This window comes from Bos grunniens, chromosome 16 (assembly GCF_055505025.1).
Source record: "Bos grunniens cultivar Pamir isolate PY7600 chromosome 16, Bosgru_T2T1.0, whole genome shotgun sequence".
NCBI lineage: Eukaryota > Metazoa > Chordata > Mammalia > Artiodactyla > Bovidae > Bos > Bos grunniens.
The window spans coordinates 51,365,456-51,381,087 of record NC_141180.1 but is presented as its reverse complement, the minus strand read 5'-3'; the positions used below and the strand labels follow the sequence as shown (position 1 = coordinate 51,381,087).

Genomic DNA, 15,632 nt, shown 5'->3' with positions numbered 1-15,632 from the left:
GAGTTCCTCTCTGTACCCGAGCCGGTATCCTTTCCCCATAGTTATGAGGTGTATTTTCTTAAACCTACTCTTTAGATAGCCAACTTGCAAAAAGAAAACCTTACACACCCGTGCATAGCAGAGGACTAGCCAAACACCAGCTCCTACACAACTAAGGAAGAAGCGCTTAACACGAGACCCTGCTGAATTATACATTTTACGACTCAGCCATCAATTGCCATAGAGAAGAAGAAAACAAATTGAGCTGAGCCTGGAAAGAATGTCAGTGAAACTGGAAAAACACTCGCTGGGAACCGCCTGGGGGTGCAGGGACCTCCCCAGTAACTGCCGGGGTCCCACAAACTCACAGCATACCAAGAGAGATTGTGGGGTGAGCTGGTGGATGGCTGGTCACCGGGGAACCAAATCCCTCCATTCTGAGGCACTCTAAAGACTCCCCATAGTGAATGAAAATATTAAGTGCTGTTAATATAAAATGTATTACAGCTTCTTCTTGGGAAACAGTACAATCAGTTTATTCATCCTGATTAAATGGATGGTGGGGGGAGTAGGAAGCAGAGGACCCATTGAGACGGGTCAGGAAAGAAAACTGCTGTCACAGTTCCAAAAGCCCAAAGCAAAAGTACCTCGTTCCTGCCTTCTGGACGCATTAAGATCAGTTTTATAAACGTGAGCAAATAGACCAGGTTCTGCTTGGCCAAGGAAAGGGCTTACCCTGCATCATAATACTTACATCATCTCTGGGTTGTTGTTGTTTCGTTGCTAAGTCGTGTCTGCCTCTTTTGTGACACCATGGACTGTAGCCACCAGGCACCTGTGCCCATGGGATTTCCCAGTCAAGAATACTAGGGTGAGTTGCCATTTCCTTCTCCAGGGGATCTTCCTGATCCAGGGATGGAACCTGTGTCTCCTGCATTGGCAGGCGGATTCTTTTCCACTGAGCCACCAGGGAAGCCCCATCTCTGGGTTAGGCAAACCCTAATCTTAGTCACCAGGTCAATGGAAATGATCTCAATGCCTCTGTTTGAGATGCTGCATCATTTTATTTTCCCTTTCCACCCAGAATTTTACCACAAAGGTAAAAAGCTAGACTAACAGAATAATAGTGACCTTCAAGAGGGTGGGATCTCTTCAGTCCAATATTTGTCACCACCAGATCAAATGAGGAGTTTTTTTTCTACTTATTCTACAATGGGAAAATAAAAATGTATCCTCCCCCTCCATGTTCCACCCCCGCCTCTTTAAATCCTACATAAATATGAACTGCAAAGGTTCATTCTGCTTGCTTACTGTCAGTACCTCCTTCTTTTTGGTTACTTATAAAACTTAACAGCCGGTTTGGAGCAAAACAGAAGTAAAATTTTCAGCAAATTAAACATGTAGTACTGACCAGTGGCCTGAAGAGATATCTTTTGTTGAATGGGTTTCCATTAAGTAATATCAAGTCAGTAAAATGCCCAAGTAAAACTCAACAGAGGGGAAAGATCAGATCTCTAAGAGTGAATTCTTAATGAAACTGTTTTAGAAACACTCCAGACAAGTTAGTCAAAAGCCTGCGTGTTGGCTTACCAGTGGAATGATGATCATATGTCATTCCTCACCAGAGAAAGCCTGGAGGGCCCTGCCTTCCCATGAGAATCATCAGAGTGGTCTTCCCTGCTCAGACACTCCGGGAGATCTTGTTCCCTGAGGCTGGTGCTGATCTTTGATCCCCAATCCCATCACTGAATCAAAGGAAACTACACTAGGAGACAGAGAGAAGGTAAGACCAGCCTTCTCGCTGTTGTATGAACTGCACTTGAAGAAGCTGCTGTGGTCCCACAGTCGCCTGTGAATTCACACAGAGAGAGTGAGTCGCTCAGTTGTGTCCGACTCTTTGCCATCCCATGGACTGTAGCCTACCAGGCTCCTCTGTCCATGGAATTTTCCAGGCAAGAGTACTGGAGTGGGTTGCCATTTCCTTCTCCAGGGGATCTTCCCAACCCAGGGATTGAACCCAGGTCTCCTGCATTGCAGGCAGACACTTTACTGTCTGAGCCACCAGGGAAGCCTGGTGAATTCACAAGTAGACTGTAAACACCGGGTTTTGAGAAATCGATTTCATTCTAGCCTTACTGGGTGAGGCACAATCATTTTCTAGGATTGTAATGTAGTACCTAAACAAAATCTTAAGCTGCTACCAAGCATTTCTTCCAAGAGGCCCAGTGGATTTTCCAGACATTACTACTCAAGGTGTCTCCTAACTCCACCTCCACTAACGTTAACTGAGCCTCTACTACATTCTGGGAACCATCTAAGGCACTTTAAAACACGGCCCCCCTGAACTCTCATCCCCTACTCTGCAAGGTCATGCCTCCGCTCCCCATTTTTCAGAGGGTTTGCAGGCACGTGCGGCCTTGGATTTCACCCAGTTCTCGGAAACCTCAGTCAGACACCCCTACTCCTGTGGCAGAAAGGTCTCGGGAATGAGCAACGAGCTTGTCTTCATTGTTCTTTCCCCCCTTTCTTTGTCCCTCCTCTTGCAGATAACTCCACAGTTCTTCTACAGGTAGACAATGCAGCAGAGCTACTGCCTGTTACTCATGCATTCATCCATTCCATTAACCCACATTTCAAAAGCATGTCCTATGTTGAAAGCCAAGGTGGATTTTCCCAGGGGAGTAAGGAGTTTATCCACTAATGAAGTTTTATAAGTGAAAAAAAAAATGTAAAACATGACTATATTGAATACTCTCTGGCCTCACTTTCCTCATCTGTAAAACGTGGATATTGGAGGCAAGGAGCTCTAAAGCCTCTCCCAGACTCAGATTTATATTATGATAATTATGCAGGTCATAGAAAAAATTTTGTTATTTTTTTAAATTCTAAGAACAGAGCCCTACCTTCCTAATGAGATCATATTTATATCTATATTGTCTCTTAGCCCAGGAGACCTGAAGTGTCTTTAAATAATAATTCACCTCTGGAAAAATGAATGCCCAGGTATCTGGAGGGGCCATAGTGAGAGAGGTGAGGGCACAACTACAGCAAGCTGAGTTTGACTACAGGGTCATAGGACCAGGTTGGCAGATTCTTCCAGCCCCCCAGGTGGCCTCCACAGTCAAGCAGACTGGACCCACTGGTCTGAGGGAATGCTATAAAGCTGAGTGTTCCTATGTTGTTAGGTCACCTATAGTGCCACAACCCTTAGTTAACTAAGTTAACAGTACGCAACCACAGAACGGCACTCAGGAGAACTGGACTTACAAAACCCCAAATATTCCAACGAGACAATGGCCACTGGCACTCTAAATGGCTTTTCACGTTACCAACAAGTTCACAGTTGGGTTTGCTGTGATTTTGTAAACAATGAGCTCCCTGATACATGAAAAATAAATCATTCACAATGTCAATTCCACCTAGTCAGGAAAAAAATAATTGCAAGACACATTTGTCATGGACTGGAGGGCATGACATACATAACCTACAATGCCAGTATTTCGTCTCTTAACAAAACCCATAGACGGGAGTTCCCTAACAGTCCCATGCCTCTTAACAAAACCCATAGACGGGAGTTCCCTAACAGTCCCATGGTGAAGACTTTGCCTCCCAATCCAGGGGATGCGGGTTCCATCCCTAGCCCAAGAGCTAAGATCCCACAAGGCTTCCAGCCAAAAAAAAACAAAACCTAAAACAGAAGCAATATTGTAACAAATTCAATAAAGATTAAAAAAAGAAATCTATAGGCCCTTCCATGCTGAGGGCGTGCCCACAACACAATACAGAAGAGTTCGTGAGTTAATCCTGAATCTCTGATTACCTGAAGTCTACAAAGCTTGTTCAACCAGGACATAAAATTATTTCCATTAACTGCTTTAAATTCTACCTTTAGATAACTAAATTGAAACCTCACAAGCCTAAACAATGTTATCAATGCTCCTAGAAATATAAATAAACTACAGAGGACTAATCTAATCTGTAACTACATTTACCTGGTATGTGCCAACAAAAATCAGAAAAGGGACTCGGTAGCAACTCAGCGCTAAAAACAAAAGTTCTGAAAATGCTTTATGTAACACCTGAAATACATTTCTCTAAAAGCAGAAACTGTCCAGTCTAATGTTGGTTTTTTTTTTGTTGTTGTTGTTAAACCTAAAAGCCTGGTAAATCTTGAGATGTGTTTTTGTGATGCCTAAATACCCATCTCTGTTTTCCTCTGTCTCACCTTTACTTGAAGGATTTTAAGCTGGATGAATTATACTTTCATCTTTGATAAAACAAATTCTTTGAAGTGATGTTTTGGCTCTGTACTGGCAAAGCCTCAATTTCCAAACTTAAATATCTGAGGAGGCCAAAGCCCTCAGATAACAGAATGTATTTTTCACTTTTCAGGTTAGCATGCTGGCATCCTACCAGCACAAGCCTCTAATATCAGTCTAATCATTAACGAGAATCTTGGGTATAGTACTGATTTATTTGATGATGCTTTTTCAATGTGGAATTATAAAGAACCATTCTTTCAGGTAAGAGAAACAGATCAATGAATGGGTCTGAGAGAAAAGCACAGAATTAAATGTGCCCTGTTTCAGACTCAGCTGCCTGAGGTCCACACCACAGAAATCTTGTCACTTTTCCAAACACTCTGATACCTATTTCATATACAGCAGGTTTTGAATCCAATCTCTAGAATTACATAGTCACGCAGAGTTACAACTCTATAGGTCCCCGTGAGATCATTCTCAAGCAGGGTGCATATTTTAAAATGGGAATCTGAGCCAGAGCTGCAGTCTTTAGGTCCCTTTGCCTCTCTGAGTCTTGGTCTCCTCCCTAAACAGATCAGGGTAACAGTCAGAACCTCACATAAATGACTTGGGGTTCTCTCAGATCTGAAAGGTCCTAAGCCCTTTCCAGAAAGACCCTCGCCATACACCTGAGGTGGAAGGGTGCCCCATCTTAGGAAAACAACATATGCAACCTGAACTCTTTACCCCATAAATCTGGGCCTTCAATATTCTCTTCCAGAATTTTCCACTTAAAAGAACTTACCACTAGATTCGTTTCCCCCCAAAGATCCCTCTAAGACTTCTAAATTTTAATTGGAAAAATTTCACACTTTTAAAAACCACATAAAACCGTTTTAAAATGTTCAAATTTTTTTTTACCATATATTAGTTTGCTTTTTGAACCTGAAAAAAAAGACAACAAAACTAGTTAACACGAATAAAGTAAAGGAAACAAAATTTCAAAGGCCCTGAAAAAGTAGTAACCCCCAAGAAGGCAAAGATTTTGTATTATACTTCTTTATATGCCTCCCAGATAATCAGACCAACATTTTGTTTTCGTTATCGTACACATGACTGTTAGCACGATTTTGGAATAAATCAATAAAAACCTATTTTTTTAAGTAAAAAGCATGCTTTTCTTAACTTAGTGCTTTAAACCTGGCATTTCAATGGCCCACTTACTTTTAAATGGATTAACAGAAGGAAGTCAAGAACTGTTGATTAATTTCTAGTTGCCTTAAAGAACAAGCGAGAACACCATTCTTCCTCAGGGCAATTCATTTCTGTTCAGATCTCAGAAAAGAGTAAATGTGAACATGCCTGAATTTAAGCCATTGAACGCAAGGCACGTACAACAACTACTTCTGAGCAAATTTCAAGCGTCTGATCCTTTATAAACAGACACACAGGTGCAAAAATTTGGAACATTCTATTTCCGAGACAAGCATATCTGTCAGGCTCCTCTGAAGCCTGAAGCCCAGGAAAGGCCTCAAGCACTTTGCATGTTTCTGAGGGTGTCTTTACAGCTCCTACCCAGGGAAGCAAATGAGCAGAGAAGGTTCTCACCACACACCCGTTCAGTGAAAAGGCCTCTGCTCATTTGCATCATCTAAATGGCTAAAGGAGTTTCAGAGTGTGTTTCCAAACGACTTTTCACTTTGTTTTTAAGTACAAGGACGTCTTCGAATCCCCCTGCACCGAAAGCTGGGGCTTCTCACAGGCAGGGAGCAGGCAGAGAGGCCAGAGAGCAGGAGAGCTAACCTGGCAGCCAGGCTTCAGGCTTTGCAGGGCCGTCACCTCCACCGGCACACACGTCACACACAGTCACCCCTCACACACAGCGTCACACAGAGTCACCCCTCCGCAAGAGCACGAGAAGGTTTAACTCTGTGGAAAGACAGGGTGGCACACACACAAAAATGTTCTCAGCATGGGTCTAAGGGTCAGGGGTTGGTTGTGTGACCGCCAGGCTGAACACTCAGGTTTCCAACCTGTGCGTCCCAGTGGGGTGTTGGGAGTGTGCGTGGGCATGTGTATGCCCCTGAGTGCAGGGCTGCAGTGTAGACAGAAGCAGCACAGCCCAGAGAAGGGGACTGAGTGTTGACCGAACCTCAAACAGCGCCAGCTCGGGTTTTATCTGTCAAACATTGAACAGCCCAGCCGAAAGGCCCAGTCAATCAAGTTGTCTGGCCTTCTGCAGACAAAATATCCATCTCAGGTAATCAAGTGATTTTTGACCCAAAGAACAGATGTTGCGGTGTCACTGATAAGGCTCCACCATAACAATCTGTACAAAAAAAGAAAACTGAGTTTATCACTCAACCAAAAACTCAAAAGTCCCTAGGATCCCATAATTTCCAGTTGGCTACCCACCCTTCCCTCCCTCCACCCCTCTCCCCACTCGCCCTTGGCCTCATGTGATTCAGAAAACGAGGCTGTCGGGGGATTTTTTTTCCCTGGCCCTATTCTGTGGGTGTCTGAAACCTTATTTAAAGGAGGGAGGTAAGCTGGACAGCCGTCAGGCCTCATTTCCACCTCTGGACCTGTTTGCTAACTTGATACCACTCAACCCTCTGGTTTCTCAGCTGGCATCCTTCTGGCAAATGAAAAAAAAAAAATTATCACCTGTCATTATTTATCTCCCCTTTAACTTACTTCCAGACAAGAGCCCTTTTCAAACATCAGGACACACAAAATACTTTGAAAGCCAGCCAATAGGAGCTGCTAATCCACCACTAGAAAGGGCAAATGGAAAGTTGGAGAACAAGTGAAAAAAAACTTGGCTGTGCCAGCTGTGCTCCAGGGTTTAAAAAGCCAAAGGGAGGAGAGGAACAGAGGACCGTCTCATGGGCCTTTAATTGTGGATAAGCGGGCAGAGAAATCTGGGCCATACCTTCAGTGAGAAGCATATTCCACCTTCCCGTTACCACCATCCCCTTCCAGGTGGACCAGATGTGTCCATGTCAGGTGCCTTGTGCTGGCCACAAAATGCCAGGGTGATGGGGACCACATTTTGCATATACATTTGCCTCCCCACCATCAGCAGAAAGCAGAGTCTTATGAAAAGAAACACTTGGTCTTCTGAGATTCAGACTGTGATTTCTGAAGTGGGAGTGTGATACAAATATGCTTTGGAGTCCAAAATACCTTAGAGAAGAATGTAGTGTAGAACTATAAAGTTCTCAGCTGCTGTGGCTTAACACATTGAGTGAATAGTACGTGATACTCAAGATTAAGTCGGAAGACTACCTACTACAATAAAAATGCAGACTTTCCCCCAAGGTAGCACAAGAACCCCCTCACACACCAAACTAGGAAATTCCCCAGACTCTGGAAAAGCTTAGAGAAAGTCCAGACCTTTTCAGAAGCGATAGCTTCAACTCTTATGTCTTCCGTCCGATGCTCTGATCCTCCTAAGAGCTAAAACAGCCTAGCAGTGAGATAAACCGTGTACAGAAATAAACCCCTGTCTGCTGCCATAGCCAGAACAACATGTCAGTGTGCTGAATCACAACAGATGCACTTGGAAATGTACTTGAAATGTACCTGTACCAGACAATAAGTATGTCCATGAAGAGGTATATACGCTAAGGGTATCACCCAGGTGTTTATCTCAGGCAATTCAACCTATTGTAATATTCTGTCATTAAAGAAACCGTCTCCTTACCTCAAACCATGCTTTTCATTTTAAATCATACAGCAAACTCTTTCTTACATCTGTTGGCCCCACAAATATTGCAATATCCTGACAATTGACTGAGGTGAGGTGGTTTTTCACCCAACAGACACAGCCATTATCTACAGGTTTCAGGGACCTGTCACAGAATCACATCACTCATTTTCCTGGCCTATTAGTACAGGCTGAATTAATTTGCTGACATCCTTGTCAGTTTCCCCTCTGCCTAAATGAATCACAGAATTAAAGGGTTTCACCTGATCAGACAAAAGCTACAGCTCTGTTCTCTATCTCTGGAGATTAATCAGGAAGCCTTTGGTAACACTCATGAACACGATCTTCCCAAGAAGTGAGTGGTGACCTACCCGAGGTACCTTTAAAAATGTCTTTTAAGATGTACATGGAAACAGTAACAGAAGTGACTCCAATTTGCTGTCCAAGCTACAAAGCGCAGGGCCAGGGCCTAGGTGCCTCCCAGGAACACCTGGAGAGAATTACACGTTGTGACTGCCCCAGGGCCCTGGTCAGGGTCTTCCCGACTCAGTAGAAAGTAAGAAAAAGGGACACACGGGCATGAAAGCAGCACAAGTTCTAGAAAAATCTCAAGGCAAGACATACCACTCTGGGCTTCTGCTGGTCCAGGGTATGCAGGAAAGCAGAGTTGGGGTCCAGGCAGCGCTCAGGGTCACTGGAGATGTCCTCCTCCGAGTCCTCATAGGAGGAGGAGAAGCCAGTGGAGGAGGCAGATGAAGAGGAGAGTTTCCTCAGCGGCAGGCTGCCCCGAGGGCTTCCCTGCGCCTCCTCCAAGGCCCTGTCCTCCTGGGCATCCGTGTCTGTACCCATGTCTGTGATGATGACGGCAGGGATGCTGTTTCGGCCACAGGCCTCTCCCAGGGAAGGCTTGTCCTTCTGTGCTGGGGAGAGCCGCTCTGGGCTGAGGTGGGCGTCTCTGCCCTGTGGCTGGCCTCCCCAAGTCCCCTTGGATTGCACCGCTGTGCCACACGTCCAGGCCAGACAGGCTTCTTCCATGGGGCTCAGCCAAACCCTGGAGGTCCCAGGCGGCACGCCCACCCTGTCCCCAGGAAAGTACTGGGGTTCTTTCAGTTCTTTTGCAGCTTCCCAGCAGGGCAAAGGCTCCAACATTCCACCAGACGGAACTCCCGCCTCCACCTCCGGGGTCCCTGGTTGCTCTGAGCTGCTGCCCCCAAGCAAGCCCAGCGTCGCGGACCCTTCATCCACTCTGTTAGAGGCCGGCGGTGCCTCCCTGACCACTAGGGCCCCACTTTGTGTCCCGGCAGAGCCTCTGGAACCCTGCCTGAACCAGGTCGGAGCCTCAGGGAGCTCCGCCGGACTCTGTGCGTTCCCAGTCCTCTCCTCTGGCCTTCCGTCAGCCCCAGGCGCCCGGGAGCTCGGCATGCCATCGGACAGAGTTCCTCTCCCCACCTTCCCAGGGGGCTCTCCGCTGCGGGGTCCGCCCCTCTCTGGGGCCGGGCTTGTCTCACTGCCAAGAAACTGCCCCTGACTCTTGGCCAGGGCCTCCAGGGGGTGCGCACCCCCAAGTTCACGAGCCTTCTCAGACGGCTCAATTAGGGCAGGGTCGTGTGGATGGTGTGGAACGGTGGATGTGGCTCGGGCTGCCACTGCTGTGTCCACGGTTAAGTTCACTCTGACCAGTCCCAACGAGGGAGCCTGGGAGTTCTGAGTTCCCAACGGAGGAGACCCCCTCTTGTCAACTTCCATAGCGGTGGGTGAGCCACAGTGGGGTCCGGCAGGGAGCGCCTTCTCCATTCTCTCCGAAGCCCTGGGACCCTGAGCCCCTGATCCTGACGGGGCCGCAGGGCGGAGAAAAGGTGCCACTACTCCCTCCTTGTCCTTGGAGAGGCAGACGCTGGGCGAGCCTCCTCTTCTCCCGGATTCGACCTCGGAAGTCTCCGGACATTGTTCCCCCCAGGACTTGGTCCTCCGCTCCTCGCTCTGAACCAGGACCCTTCCTGGGGGCTGACTGACACTGCGCAAGGGGCACGGGGAGGGCGAACGAGCCCTGCCCAGACGCGGGCTGCGGGGCGGCTGCGTGGCAGAGCTTTGTGCCTGGATGTGCGCCTCGAACATGCCCACTTTCTGGTTCACCTGCACGTTCTGCAGCTCACGCTGCAGGATTCGAAGCTTCCTCTTGGCCTCCTCCGGCCCAGGAGGGGAGAGGGTACCGGCGGTCACCATCTGCTGCCCTTCCCCTCTTAGACGACCGGCCCAGCTCGGGCTACCCACGCTGCTGCCGCTGCCGCTGCTGCTATTCAGCCTGCGCCGGCCACTCCGCCAGCCCGGGGGGCTCCCGGGGTCCTCCGGTGACAACGACTCAGCTGGGGGGAAGAGGAAAGAGGAGCCACTCCCGGGGCTGAAAACGCTGCCGGGGCTCAACACGGCCCTCCCTGGCGGCGGGGGCGTCTCGTTGCTGCTGGACCGGGGGCCGCCGCCGCTTTTCACCTGGTTGGCGCTATTCATGATCACCAGGCTGTTGAGGGCATAGCAGTACATGGCCATAGTACTGGGTCCTGCGCGCTGCCCGCCGCCGCCGCTCCCGTTCCCGCTCTGCCGCCGGCGTCTCCTGCTCCCGCGGCTCTCGGCTCTCGGCTCAGCCGCGGAGGCCCGGCGGCAGCGGCTCCGCGCGCAGATGGGGCGGCATGGCCTGGGCGGCGGGCGGGGGGCAAGACAGTGGGCTCAGTCCCCGCCCAGAGGTCCATAAACAACAGCGCCGCTGTGAAGACACAAGGAAACAAGTCAGGACCCCAGAGGGAGGGTGTGGGGGACGGCTAGGGGATTAAGACGGGCCCCGGCCCACGGAACTCCAATCTGTCGGGGATCTGGTGCCACTGGACGGCTTATCTATAGGGGCAGTGCGGCACGGCGAGGACATAAACCTGGGGGGGCCCCCCTCGGTCGCCAGCGCGGTGGTGATGTGATGCGCTGTGTGTGATACGCTTGAAGGTCCCTTCCAATTTCAAACGCTAAGAGTTGTCTCCAGAGCCGCGCGGGACGGGCGGGGGACGATATACAACTACTTGAATCCTATGTTCGGGGCGCGGCAGATTCTGAGCTTTCTGAGAGTGAGGACACCCTCTCCACCGTCTCGGGGTCTCCTCGGCTTTGCAAACACTGGCTATACCGGGTATAACGGGACAGCTTTTCGCCTCTCCCCCCTCCCCCCCCCCCCCCCCCCACCCATCTTGGGCTTCAGGATGTCCTCGCTCCACCTTCTCTTGGCCATCAGGGACCGACTCGGAGGAAAGCTGATGTGAACCTGCTTTTCCCGGCCGCTGCCTGCGCCCGGGTCTGGGGCGACCCCTGCTTGCCTGCCGTTTACCTTCCTGACCCTGGCCTTGATGCTGTGTCCCTCGGCCTACGACGGCCTGGGCGCGCGGCAGGGCGGCAGCCGAGGCATTTTAAGCACTGGCTTTGTCGCCAGTCCCCAAACAAGTGTGTTTTGTGAGTGTGGGCGCGTCTGCGCGCGCCCGGTGTCGAGGCGCTGCGCGTCCCCTGTACCGGAACCAATACTTGCCGCCCCCCACCCCCACCCCGCCGTCGCCCCAGTGGAGGGACGTGTGTGTGTGTGTGTGTGTGTGTATACGCGCGCGCGCGCACGCGTGGGGACAATGAGTCCGCGCTCCACACACCCGGTGTCCGAGGACGCGGCTGCCTCTGCGGGCTTCGGGACTCGCGTCCACACCGATGCGTGTGCGTTGCTGCAGCAGGGCTGGAGCCCCGGCTCTGCAAACCTCCCGGGGTCCAGCTCTAAGCCCCGAGGCCGCGCGGCCGAGTGCAGGGCTTCTCCGCATCCAGGGCACCCTCTCCCGGCGCCAAGCCGGCCGCCCGGCGGCCCGAGCCCGCGGATGCCTGCAGCGCGCCGGGGTAGGCGGCGGAGAGCCAGCGGTCCGGAAGAGCAGAAGAGACGGCGAAAACTCGCCTGTCCTTCGTCTGCACGCCGCCCTCCCCTTGCCAGTCTCCCCGGCCCACCTCTCCGCGCTTTTTCGGATCCCAGATTCCTCAGATTCGCTCCAGAGCAGACAGTGAGGGGAAAGAGGGTTCGGAGGCGAAAGCCATTAAAAAGTCGCCAAGCTTACCTGCAGTTTCTCAGATTCCCGGGTCCTGTGCAGACTACATGACCCAGGGACGCAGACCTCGTAGGTGAAAGATGACTTTAAAAGTTTTTTTTTTTAAGCTCAGAAACGATTTCCTCACTTCGTTTGGAAGACAAAAAAAGGGGGAGTGGGAAAGAAGAGAAACCGGTTGGCAGGGGCGGGAGATCCGGGCAGTGGCGACGCCGGCCGGCCCTGCACGCCCTTCTGGGCCGTGGAGATACTACCCTGTCAGTGTCTGCTCCCGGCTACTTCAGTGTTTGTTCAATGTGCGATTAAAAAAAAAGTTGGGGCGGGGGGGTGGGGGTGGGGGATTAGGGGTGGAGGAGGGAGGAGGGAGAAAGGCGGGGGCTTGGGGGAGGAAAGCAGGAAGGAAGTTGTGAGCCTGTCTGGGGTTGAACTCAGCGGAACAAGTTTTTCTTTTCTTCTTTTTTTTTTTTTTTTCTATTGCTTGGCAAGACCGAGGGAGGGAAACACTTAAAAAAAAAAGTTTCCATTGTTAGCTAACAACAAAAAAAAAACCTTTTAAGTTCTGCGGGTTAAAGATATACGATCCATTTTCCACCCCCTATATCGAGCCTCGCTGATGGCTAGCTTTATGAAACTTTTTTTTTGAAAAATGTTTTTAATAAAGTTTGAGTGTGCATTTTAAGCAGAGCAAATAATGGGGATCTTTTTAAGCATTTTAAATGGGCTAAAGCCTCACGTAAACGGTTTGTGTTCTTGTACACAAATATGCAAATTCGAAGAAGGTACTTTGTGGGCACCTCTTTGCAGAGTTGCAGATTTTAAATGCATCACAGTTGTATTTTGGAAGACTGGTTGGGCTGTGAGCTGTTAATGGTTTTGCAGTGCAATTGCTAGTTGTATAAACACGCCTTTGCATTGCACATTTTTCTGTTATTAAATGCACTCAGCAAATGTGACATTGGCATATTTTTTGCACTTCATTCTCAAACTTATTTTAAGAAGGATAGTCCTGGAACTAAGAAGGCCTGGGACCCATTGCTCAGTCTCCTGCAACTGGATCACTTTCCAGAGACATTTTCCCCCACCATCAGCAAATACTACCCGTCAGGGATATTACCCATTGAAGCTCTGGCGCTGCAAGTGTGTTTTGCATAATTCCCTAAATCCTAAACTATAGCATTTCGTGGAAAGAGGAAAACCCCAGCTGCCAGGCTCAGGAAATGTAAAATACTAAAGCCTGAATCAGTCCTGATATTCCTATTAGTCATAATTTAGACAGAAATTTTAACTTTGCTTGTGGCAAACCTGTCTCTTGATTGTTTATGTAACAATACTGTTTAAGTGACAAAAGCAGCCTGCTGCTCCATCAGGAAAAATCTCATCTTCAATCTGAAACCAAGAGATCTTCTAGCTAAGAATTCCCAGGAATGAGATAATATTGAGTCCTACTTGTTTTTGGTTAAATTTATTGATTTATTTGTTTATTGCTGTGCTGGGTCTTAGTGGCTACGAGTGCAGGCTTTCTCCAGTTGCAGTCTGTGGGCTTCTTATTGCAGTGACTTCTCTTGTTGCAGAGTGTGGTCTCCAGGGCGAGTGAGCCTCAATAATTGTGGCATAGGGGTTTAGTTGCCCAGGGGCATGTAAAATCTTCCCAGACCAGGGAATGAACTTGTGTCACCTGAATTGGCAGGCAGATTCTTAACCACTAGACCTCCAGGGACGTCCGAATCCACTTGTTTTTTAACGTGCCATGTTGAGAAGACTGAGCCTGAGTTCTCTCTCATTCCCTATGTGAAGTGAAGTGAAAGTCGCTCAGTCCTGTCCAACTTTGCGACCCCAGGGACTATACAGTCCATGGAATTCTCCAGGCCAGAATACTGGAGTGGGTAGCCTTTTCCTTCGCCAGATCCCATCCCCTATAGAAGTAAGAAGTGAAGTCGCTCAGTCATGTCCGACTCTTTGCAACTCCATGGACTGTGGCCTACCAGGCTCCTCAGTCCATGGAATTTTCCAGGCAAGAGTACTAGAGTGGTTTGCCATTTCCTTCTCCTGGGGATCTTCCCGACCCAGGGATTGAATCCGGGTCTCCTGTTTTGCAGGCAGACGCTTTACCATCTGAGCTACCAGGGGAGCCCACATCCCCTATGGGGCTAAATAAAAAGATCCCAGAGTTTATTCAGGTGTTGACTCAGGACTTGGGCAGTTGCTAAAGCATAGACGGCAGCCCTACCCTTGTCCCTAATTCACTTCCCTAGTGGCAAGAAACAGGAGCTGCCAGTTCTCAGGAGACCCACTCCATGGAGTTTATTTCTATCATAGGAGATGCAAACACCCATGTCAGTCAGGTGTTATGGTGGAAACAGCTGGAGGACCTAACAGTGCATCCAGTGAGCACAGAACCTTAGCTTTCCAACCTCTGGGAACTCTCACTGTCACCTCACACAGCAGATATCACTGACCTTCCCTAGAATTGAGAAATCCGAGCTTCCTGAATGTTCAGTGAGCCTGAAGAGTTCTTGCTTAAAACGCAGCCAGCAACTGGTTAGGGGTGGCATGCTGAAGAAATTCCTGCCTTGGGCTGGCAATAGAACGATAGTTCTACCAGTCTAAAATTCTAACTGCTACTAAGGATGACAGAGATTAGGGGAAAGATGGAGCAAAACCCATATCTGGAAGCCAGCATGGCTGGCTTGCATCTTGAAGCAGAATCTAGTAGCCTCCCTTGATTTTACATGGGCAAAGAAAAAAAGTTATATAGCACTTAGTACTTATTATTATCCAGGCACTGTTTTAAGCACATTATATATATTTATATATTTCAATCCTTATAACAATCCTATGAGATACATACTATTATTACCCTCATTTTATATACAAAGAAATTAATTAAAGCACAAAGTGGTAAGCAATTTGCCACATCTATTCAATATTGTACTGGAGGTCCTCAGTTCAGTTCAGTCGCTCAGTCGTGTCCAACTCTGCAACCGTGTGAATTGCAGCACGCCAGGCCTCCCTGTCCATCACCAACTCCCGGAGTTCACTCAAACTCATGTCCATTGAGATGATGGCCATCCAGCCATCTCATCCTCTGTTGTCCCCTTCTCCTCCTGCCCCCAATCCCTCCCAGCATCAGGGTCTTTTCCATTGAGTCAACTCTTCGCATGAGGTGGCCAAAGTACTGGAGTTTCAGCCCCAGAATCATGAGGAGGAGGTCCTGGTCAGCGCAATTAGATGAGAAAAAGAAGTAAAAGGCATCCAGATTTGAAAGAAAGGAGTAAAACTGTATTGACTGACAATGTGATTGCCTATGCAGACTATCCTATGGAGGCTACAAAGAAGCTACTAGAACTAATAAGTGACTTTTTACTAATAAGTGACTTTAACTTTTTAGTGTATTTGTTGCTAGGACTGTTGTAACAAAGTGCCATAGATCGAGTGGCTTAGACAATAGAAATTTATTTTCTCATAATTCAAGAGGCAAGAAGTCTGAGATCAAAGTGTTAGTAGGCTTGGTTTCTTGTAAGGCCTCTCTCCCTGGCTTTTAGATGGCTATGTTCCCGTATGCCTTCATATGGTCTTCTCTCTGTGTGTCTG

General features: G+C 48.8%; 1 protein-coding gene across 2 annotated transcripts in view; it reads right to left on the bottom strand.

Annotated features, from left to right (window-relative positions):
• The window catches only part of ITPKB (inositol-trisphosphate 3-kinase B), a 105,037-nt gene extending 92,714 nt beyond the window's left edge, over positions 1-12,323 (bottom strand). Inside the window, exons 1-2 of one of the 2 annotated variants that reach the window (XM_086345070.1) lie at positions 12,054-12,323; positions 8,557-10,690 (exon numbers count right to left, since the gene is read on the bottom strand). In XM_086345070.1, coding sequence (XP_086201196.1) covers positions 8,557-10,476 — 1,920 coding nt within the window. In that variant the 5' untranslated portion in view covers positions 10,477-10,690; positions 12,054-12,323. Of the gene's footprint in view, positions 1-8,556; positions 10,691-11,296; positions 11,411-12,053 lie in introns of those variants that run through there. The other variant, XM_086345071.1, reaches the window with a different exon arrangement.
• Between the last annotated feature and the right edge of the window lie 3,309 nt (positions 12,324-15,632).